Below are 9,845 nucleotides of genomic sequence, written 5' to 3' on the forward strand. Positions count from 1 at the left end.
CTGATGTTATGTAGGACTAACTTGGAGACAATGTCTGATGTTTATGATAATAATAAAATATATTACCTGCACATTATCAGTAGAGATGGACACCTTAGACGTGTAGGCGTAGTTCACCAGCAGACCAATCATCTGAGGTTCCAGTCCACTGATGGTCACTCTGTCCTGTGTGGACTCCCTCATACCAGACGTAAACATGGCCTGTGCACGTTGGAAAGGAGAACGGTTGGCTGGGGACTGTCCATAGTTTCTTTCTTATTTACATTGTTAATTGATTAATTAATTTGGTGTAGAAGTAGAGTGATATTTGGTAACGGTTCATGTGAAAGCCAAGGCAAACGTTAAATGTCATTGCCTTAACAGCAGCAGCTCAATAGAGCGTTGCAGTCCCGCCTCCCTTTCATGACGACGAGAGCCCCAGAAGAGGATTCCCTCTATGGGGAAAATTAACGGGGAATTCTCTTCCGGGCCTGTCGTCGGGGGTGGGACTGCAACGCTCACGTGTGCATTTACCTCAAAGTAAGGGCTGAAGGAGGCCAGGACATGACGATGGCAGGGGACGTCCTGTCCCTCACAGACCAGAATCACATCACACAAGAACCTGTTGAGACGCAGCCTGTTGAGACCCTCTAACAGCTTGTTGGGATGGTGGGGGTCCACAAACACCTCAGCCTTCAGGGAGGATGGAGGTACACTGGTGGCGTCCTCCTGAATGCAACGACAACAACATCAACATCCAGACGGACATTTAAATGCAGACAAATAAACCACTATCAATCTGTGAGTCATGTTGCTGATCTGGTAATGATGCTTGGAAACGGTCAATCACATGGTCAGTGTCCAGTCTCATCCTCTTGGCAGCCTGTGGTGATTCTCTCTGGCTGGCAGCATCCAGGATGTTGTCAGCCATGGCTGAGGTGAGGTGGAGAGAGAACAGACAACATTACTGTTGTGCTTATGTGGTATATTTTCTTCCAGGAGTTTGTAGATTATGACCTTATTTCCCCACTGTACAAGAACGAGAAATGAGCTCCGTTTTCCCAGGCAAAGTCCTTCTTTTATTCAATCAAGGCATGTCCCATAGTTACATCAAGTTACAAGCATTCAAGTCATCCTCTCATGGTATACCTCCAGGCCAGGTCAAGCCCTGTCCTGCCTCGCCTCCTCCGTCTCCCAACCCACAAGTCCCCCACTTCTCTCCAACCCCAACCCTTTATATCGTACATCTCTCTCATGCAGTGGGTTGTAACCCTTTTCCCTGTGTGTGTGTGTGTGTGTGTGTGTGTGTGTGTGTGTGTGTGTGTGTGTGTGTGTGTGTGTGCTAAACAGCTAATCAAAAGACCCCCAACTGTGACAGTCCCTGTAGTACTCATAAAAATGCATGCATGGAGACAAACTGTAGCCTCCTGTCCTTATCAAACAGGAAGGCCTAAAGATCAAAAGATCACTCCCAAGAAGGCCCACAAGGCTTCCTGCCTGTAGGACAATTGATATGCAAATAGTTACAACACTGTAATGGGATGAAGGGAGAAAGGCTTGCACTATGACTAACCATATGCTATATATGATTCAAATTACACGACACATCCCCCCTACTAATAGTCCTCAAGGCTATTAGTCTAAAATATGAATCATAATTTGGCTCAACATGTTTTCCTCCCCACAATCCCCAAATGTTCAAATTCCCAAAAATGTCTCAATTAACCCCGAAACCGAATCCCTTTTGTAAGATAAGTACCCTCCTCCCCCCTGGGCACTATTCCAAATGTAAAACACAGTCAGGTTGACACAAAAACTCGAAACAAAATGAACAAAATCAAAAGCTATGTTATTTGACATCTGCTAGATAATGACCTGCGACTGCGTCTTATCTTGCCCTGCGACTGTTTTAGACTCACATACTGTTCTTGACATAAAAGTCCTGATTTGAGAATTCCTCACAGCAAATGAAACTTAACACATTAAAAGAAAACTGTAAATAGAATTAAACAGAATAATTAAAATTAATTCAAATATATAAATGTACCCCAACATTTTTCTATCACAGACAGGCCTGGCCAGGACTTAAATACACTCACAGACACATAACACCCCTTGCACCTCTGACCCCCCTCCCCCCCCCCCTGCCAGCTGTGCAAAGGAGAGAAGAGAGGCTGATCCCTGTACCTGTATGGACATTAATATTTGTGTGAAAGTGGATTCCAATATCGACTTGATAAGAATAATATTCCCTTATAAATATCCCCCTCTCCCCCCCTTAGTTTGTGAGTAACTTTCACAGAATAATGGACAGATGAATAGCCCTGCAGAAACCATCATCTGACCCAATGATCTGGAAAGCAACACAAACCAAGAGAAGAGCTAAAACAATATTTGTCAATCAGACTGTACTATTGCAATCTCAATCTCAAGAATAAATGAATGAAGAAACATACAGTACATGAAAATCAAACATCAATACATCAACATGGAAACAATAGATAACCACTATTCCTCAGCGCACTTAGATGGAGTCTAGAAAAAGTCAGTTGTCAGATGACAGCTAGGTGACAGCTCAAAAGCTATGCTGTCAATAGCACAGAGGGGCGTCTCAGTGTGCAGCCTCTTAGAGTCTCTCGTTGCGGTTTCTGATCACACTGTCCAGCAAAATGACCATGTGTCCTACAGTTATGACACTCTCCTTTCATCCTCCAGCTTTCTGAACTGTGACGTGTCAGTGGAATATATCCTTGCTGAGGTGCACGTGCAGCCCACTGATAGGGTGGCACTGGCTGTTGTGGTGCCCTCACTCTCCATGGCGGCACTTTTTGTTGGTCTGCGCTGTCCTGCAAATGTGTCACTTCTGGTTGAATCAGTCTCTCTTCTTGAATCTTTGTCAGCACTTCCGCTTGTAGTGACACTGTATTCTCGTTCATTTGACGTACAAGGTCAACATCTTCAAGTCTTTGGAACTCCTGTTTTTTCCTGTGTAGCTCAACTGCGTGTGCGATATGATCTGTGTAGGTTTCCAATGTCAGAGTGGACAGGGAGACTACTTCCTCTAGCTTGCCCTGTACGACCAAGGGCAATCCTTTGAGAATCTTGTTCCTCAGTATCCCACGTTCGAAGCCCGGGCCGCTCGCGTCCTTCCCCGTCACGTTCGACCAGATCTGGTGCGCTTTGGCCACATATGCCCTGGGGTTCTCGCTGTCAGTCAGGGGGTCAATTAGAATTCTGTCTGGGTTCAGATCCGTGGGGTACAGCTCTCGGAGTGCTCTGCTTATCACTCCTTGGTTTTCAGCGTACATGTCTCCATCCCCCACGGCAGTGTCTTTATAAGCCTGCATTCCTGCCCGGTCTAGGACTTCATTCAACCTCTGAATCCCCACCAGTTGCGCTAATAGTCTCTTCATATCTCCCACGGCCAAGGGAACTCCCACCATCATTACATCGAATTTCGCTAGCCACGGGTATGCTCCTTCCTGTATTGGCGGCAGCTTTGTGACGAGATCTGTCATATCCATATGGAGCCATGGCTGGTAGTCAACATGCGGACCGCGTACCGTCATTGGCAGTATTTTGGCGGGGGCCATCGTCTTGCTACTTCCTCCTCCCTTGTTCTCATTTTCTCTGGCCGGCTCCCAGTTCTCCTCTTCTTCCCTGCCCTCAGTGTCTGATGTTCCACCCTTCTCATCCCGGGATCCGGTCCTCTTCTTCTTACTCTGGTTTCGCGTCTCCATCCCTTCCCTCGGTGCTGGGCCTGATGCCTTTGCCCTGCTCTCCCGGGCTTCCTCCAAGAGCTCCTTCAGGTCTTTCATCTGCCGGTCCAGGGCCTCCTCTCTTAACGACATGGCAGCCATGGCAGTCATTGCTTCCTGTAGTGCCTCCTCGTGCCTCCTCCCTCGGCCCTGTCCTGACCGTTTCTGCCTCTTGTCCCCTTCGACCAGGAATCGACTGACCTCCTCCTCCTCTCTCGTCAACGCATCCAGACTGGCCATCAGACTATCCGCGATGGGTTTGTTGTCTTTGTATACCTTCAGGTCCTTCGCTTGGCGTGTCTTGCATTCCCTGATCTCGATCAGCCTCTTACGGAAAGCCTCGGCATCCAGGGCGAGTGTACCCCCATCCGCGCCATCTCCACTTCCGTCCTCCGATCCTAGTGCGCGACTGGCAGTCCTCTTCTGTGGTCTGCATGGGCGCCTGCTCAAAGCCCCCCTGGAGTCTCTCACACATCTCTGGCTCAAATTTGTGCGAGTGCGGGGAAGCCTCTCACAATCACTGCTGTCCTGTTCAAAGTCCTCATCACTTTTGTTGATGCTCTTCCTCTTCCTCTTACTTCCACTCTGCCTGGTTTTCAGCTTGTCCAGTTCTCGAGCAGCTTCACATCCTGCGGTCAAGTCCACTTCTTCCATAGCAATTGTAGCAATACTTTCCATAAAGTTCTGTGCAGTGTCTTTGTCCCCACATTTCTCATAAAGTCGTCTCAAATGCTGTAAGTCTCTCTTCTTGCGGGCTTGAGTAGAACTGTCCTCCTCCGTGTCAGAATCAATGTTCATGTCTGTGTTGGGGCGGGCTGCCCTTCTGTAGATGTCTTCACCTCCCTCTCTGTAGCTGTGTGCAGCCTCATCATGCAGGTCAATCAAGTCGAGGACCAGATGGGCCTCTTTCATCAGAATTTCACTCAAACGTGTCTCTATAGCACGCATATACTGTCTCTGTGTCCTTAATTCACTGGTCACGTCCTCTTTCAGGGAACGTACCCGCTCCAGTTCCCTCTTAACAGAGCATTGAGTGTCGCTGTCGTCTGGCTTTGATGTCCTCATGTCACTGTTCTCCATAAAGTCCATCTCAGTCTGTGCTGAGTTGTCGCTGGGACCCACAATGTCAATGCACTGGTTCTGGTTGTCTGTGCTGCAATCAGCGGAAATCTTCTCCTCCGGCAGTACTGACACAGACAATGGTGCGGAGTCTGACAATTTCCTGCTCATCTCCTCACTGACAGTAGGCCTCTGGCTCGCTATATGTGCGACAATATGAGGACCCATTTTCACTTTTTCTTTCAATCTTCGAGTTCGACCCTCCTCACAAAACAAGTCTAAAACTGACAGTTCTTCTTTCCTTTTCATTTCTCTCTCTTTTGTCGTCTCATCTGCTCTATATTTACACACCTCTGCCTTTATAGATTCAAGGTCTTCTACCTCGAAAGAGCCCTCTTTTGGCCATGGCGGCCAACGATTATGCCATTTTCCTGAAATGCTGGAAATATTCTTAGATGGATATTTCTTGTGCATAATCTGCACTGGAGTACGCTTTGTGGCCATAACTACTAAATTGTAGCTAATCTCACTAACTGTTACTCATTCTGGGTGACACACACTCACGCATGCATGTCTCCTCACCTCCCACAGTCACAGACACGCATACTCATTTGCATACTGGCCCCATAGAATGAGCAGATAGTCCACAAACTCACTCACTCACTCACTCAAGGAAAACAGGCAATACTTTCTTATCCCCGTTCACACAGGAAAGTGTAAAATAAAGAAATGAGATAGACAAACTATATACTTAGTCTGCAATTTAAGAAAGAAATATAGAAATGCCTCTATTTTCTTTTAGACTGATTTAGGGAAAATACCCCCCTTGATCACTTCAGTGACCTGCCACCAGCATGTCTCACTATCTCATTTGCATTTAAGCAACCGTGCCAGTGGTTTCGTCCCTAAGGTCAATTTATTTATATGCAGACTATACATTTTGACTAAAATAAACCTGTAGGCTTAACAATCCAATTTAACCTATCTAATTTTACAAAAGATCAATGAAATATCCTAAATGTGAAATGTATTCTCATACTAAACTCAAAATTTAGATTTAACCCCAAATTAAAGCCAATTTAATTTTAAACCTGAACTAAACCCCCAATTTAATATCTATACACTCCCCCCTCTGAAACTTGTTTCACATGTTTCAGAAATATCTAAAAGAAACCAATTAACGCTTTACAAAAAACCAGCCCAAATTTAAACCACCCAAGTAAAAAATAAAATCCTCCCCCAGCCCTCAGCCCTTGAGGCAAAGGAAGGCCTCCCACTAATAAATGCCAAATCACACCCAAACAACGTGTACGTCCCTGAACAACAGCAATTTATACAGCCAAGACCGCACAATTAAAAAATAGCAACAAAAGACTTGATTGAGAACTATTTGGCATTCAATCACAGCTCACAATGATCTACCAGCACTAACATATACATGAACATAGACTCACAGACAAAACTCAAACAAACCAAACACATACACACACAGTCGCTCACTCATACCACACACGCTCAATCCCTAAACTCCCTAACACAGTGTGCACTGACCTACACTATCATCCAAACACTCAGCTTACGAATTCTTGCCAGTCCTTGGTTCGCAGAACTCACTCCAAAAAAATAGAAATTAAGGAAAATCCACAAAATCCTTCGCAGGTCCAGTGTTCGTGCCGCAGAATTATCCACGGAATCGAATATATCACGTCGGGCGCCAAAATCTGTGGTATATTTTCTTCCAGGAGTTTGTAGATTATGACCTTATTTCCCCACTGTACAAGAACGAGAAATGAGCTCCGTTTTCCCAGGCAAAGTCCTTCTTTTATTCAATCAAGGCATGTCCCATAGTTACATCAAGTTACAAGCATGGTATACCTCCAGGCCAGGTCAAGCCCTGTCCTGCCTCGCCTCCTCCGTCTCCCAACCCACAAGTCCCCCACTTCTCTCCAACCCCAACCCTTTATATCGTACATCTCTCTCATGCAGTGGGTTGTAACCCTTTTCCCTGTGTGTGTGTGTGTGTGTGTGTGTGTGTGTGTGTGTGTGTGTGTGTGTGTGTGTGTGTGTGTGTGTGTGTGCTAAACAGCTAATCAAAAGACCCCCAACTGTGACAGTCCCTGTAGTACTCATAAAAATGCATGCATGGAGACAAACTGTAGCCTCCTGTCCTTATCAAACAGGAAGGCCTAAAGATCAAAAGATCACTCCCAAGAAGGCCCACAAGGCTTCCTGCCTGTAGGACAATTGATATGCAAATAGTTACAACACTGTAATGGGATGAAGGGAGAAAGGCTTGCACTATGACTAACCATATGCTATATATGATTCAAATTACACGACACTTACACCAACTTTATTATTATTGGTCATATGTTATCATCTATAGAAGAAAGAATACATGCTACATCACTAAAATATAGTACATAGCATCATTCATATTACACTGAAAAATACAGGCTATATACTAGCCGCAATTTGCAATACTAGATTTTTTTAATAAATGGTATGAATCTAGAGTTGCAATACCCTGGAGGCGGTACAATTGGATGTCAATAAACAAGGCAGGAAGAGAGGAATCAAAGCTTCCAAATTGGTCAAACATAGATTAAATATACTTAACGGCTTCCGCGGCACAGGAGAATTCGCAGCAGTGTACGTTGCAAACTAGAGTTCACACATTCAGAAGCCCTCAAACAGCGCAGAAACGACGTTACCGAAGGTATTTATGTCTGCGTTCCATCATTTCCATACGAAAACACATCACCGCACAGGGACCCAATGGGTAGCCCGGTTCGGCACGATAGATTGGGCTGACCCAGGGGGTTCCGAGAGGGGCTATCAATCCACCAACCTCATAGAGACAACAGTCCATGTGCAAACACTTGGCAACACGCAGAAGTACACCATTCTAATATCTGCCTAAATCCAACGTCTATAAACAAGCTCTCACGACAACATGCATGTAATGATATGACACAAACATAACATAGCATAGCATCATACATATTACACTGAAAAATACAGCCTATATACTAGCCGCAATTTGCAATACTAGATTTGTTTAATAAATGGTATGAATCTAGAGTTGCAATACCCTCCATTGACATCCCATTGATCCAAATTGCAACTCGTACTGAATATGAAATGAAATGTTTGTGTGCAGTCATTTCATTTACACAAGTATAGTTTGGTATACTATAAGCTACTATACTACCCTCTTTCAATCCACCAACCTCATAGAGACAACAGTCCATGTGCAAACACCTGGCAACACGCAGAAGTACACCATTCTAATATCAGCCTAAATCCAACGTCCGACTATAAACAAGCTCTCACGACAACACGCATGTAATGATATGACACAAACATAACGTAAACAAAACTCAAATAAACAAACCTCGTTGTTCTGCCTACAAATCCAAAGTCCAACCAAGTGTTCCACAACAGACGGACAGCCGCACACAAACAGCAATGGAATTAGTCCGTCAAACAATGTAAGTTTCACTTTTAGACGTTTTAAACTTTAACAATAAGATAACTTTACTCCTTCTTCACAGGGAACGACGTGTTACCACTAACTGTGTCCGCCTGACAACAACACACTACAGTAGAAAGGTTCCGGACACTAAAGTAAATACCATTTCCGGGTTTCTGATCCGGTGATTCCGGACGGAGCGGAAATAACCTGACGTCATCATGCGGCCAGAACACAGTTCACCTAAAATGTTTAGTTTGGTACAAATTGGACTTATTTATTTATTTGATCCCCCCAGGGGCTTTTGTAAAACAGCTTTATAAATAAAAGCTAAACCCTCATTGATAAAGCTGCAGGACAATTAAGCAATCTGAGTGGTGAATGATTTATTATACTACTCAATTGAAAATATGCAAACGTTCGGCAGAAGTAGCAGATGTACAAACTTATATGACCTCTTGTCTTCATAAACGACGTTTCTCTGCATTTATTCTTAGTCCATAATTTACCTATGCATTTGTCATGGAATGCTGATTCGACATATGTTGGCATTTTCCCATTATGTAGAAATAAATGGTCATTAATTGACACAAGATAAGAATATAAACCTTTATTTTAGATGTTGTATGAATGTGTGAGCAATGAGTCCTTACCACCACAGCACCACTAGATGGCAGCATAGGTCTGCTGTAGACAACAGGTTCTGACATCCATCTTACTACAAAGTATGGTATTAGAACCACAGATGGTTTAATAAATACCATCACATAAAATGTAATTGTTTTATAAATGTGAAACTTTCTACACTCATGTTTTCGTCATGTCTCTCCCCTCCCATCTCAATACCAGACACTGTATAATCTGGAGTGTTTTAACCTCCTCTCGGGTTCAAGGTTACATTAACACTCTTTACCGTGTACCTGTATATATATTTACATGTTACATATCCACCTGATTGGTAGTGTAGTCACTTTAGTGTTTCTTTGTTGCTGACATAAATACTAAATCAAGTATAAATACAAAGATTTAACAAAGTATTTGTATCTAGACTACAATCCTGTATGTATATACTGTACACTGAATGAATATATTAATTGAAACAAAAGGAGGATGAAGATTAGATTCTAACCTGGACTATTTATAAATTCCTGAATTGTTATCAGTGGTGCAAAGTATCTCAACTACAATACTTTAACAACACATTGAGGTAGTTTATTCAACTTCAGTTCTTAATAGTTACTAAATGAGTTACTTGGATATTATAGTTATGCCTGGTCGCCATTCTTCCTGTAACATTAATTAGATCGATGTATGACAGAAAACACTGAACAATCTTTTTATTTATAAACCTAATCTGTCACTTACATCACTGAGTCCCACCACCAAAACAAGGTCAACTTCAGTGGCACCTGGTTGTGGCATTACAGGGTAAAGTCTAGGGGGTTCCAGTCCACCACGGGGCATCTACAGTATACAGTATACCAACACACTGTCCGTGTCCGGGAGAGGGAAGCTGTGCTAGCGACTCCAATGGACTGGGGAGGCACTAATACTATGTCGTCCCGGTGGGGGCT

At 43.9% G+C, this 9,845-nt stretch overlaps 1 protein-coding gene across 1 annotated transcript in view; it reads right to left on the bottom strand.

The window, feature by feature from the left end:
• The window catches only part of LOC310874085 (kelch-like protein 25), a gene marked incomplete at its 3' end in the record, with an annotated part of 30,420 nt that extends 22,079 nt beyond the window's left edge, over positions 1–8,341 (bottom strand). Inside the window, exons 1-3 of the mRNA XM_083786760.1 lie at positions 8,194–8,341; positions 830–912; positions 661–708 (exon numbers count right to left, since the gene is read on the bottom strand). Coding sequence (XP_083642886.1) covers positions 661–708; positions 830–910 — 129 coding nt within the window. The 5' untranslated portion in view covers positions 911–912; positions 8,194–8,341. The remainder of the gene's footprint in view (positions 1–660; positions 709–829; positions 913–8,193) is intronic.
• Positions 8,342–9,845: the final 1,504 nt, after the last annotated feature.

This window comes from Protomyctophum parallelum, assembly GCF_964188405.1.
Source record: "Protomyctophum parallelum genome assembly, chromosome: 17".
Taxonomy (NCBI): Eukaryota; Metazoa; Chordata; class Actinopteri; order Myctophiformes; family Myctophidae; genus Protomyctophum; species Protomyctophum parallelum.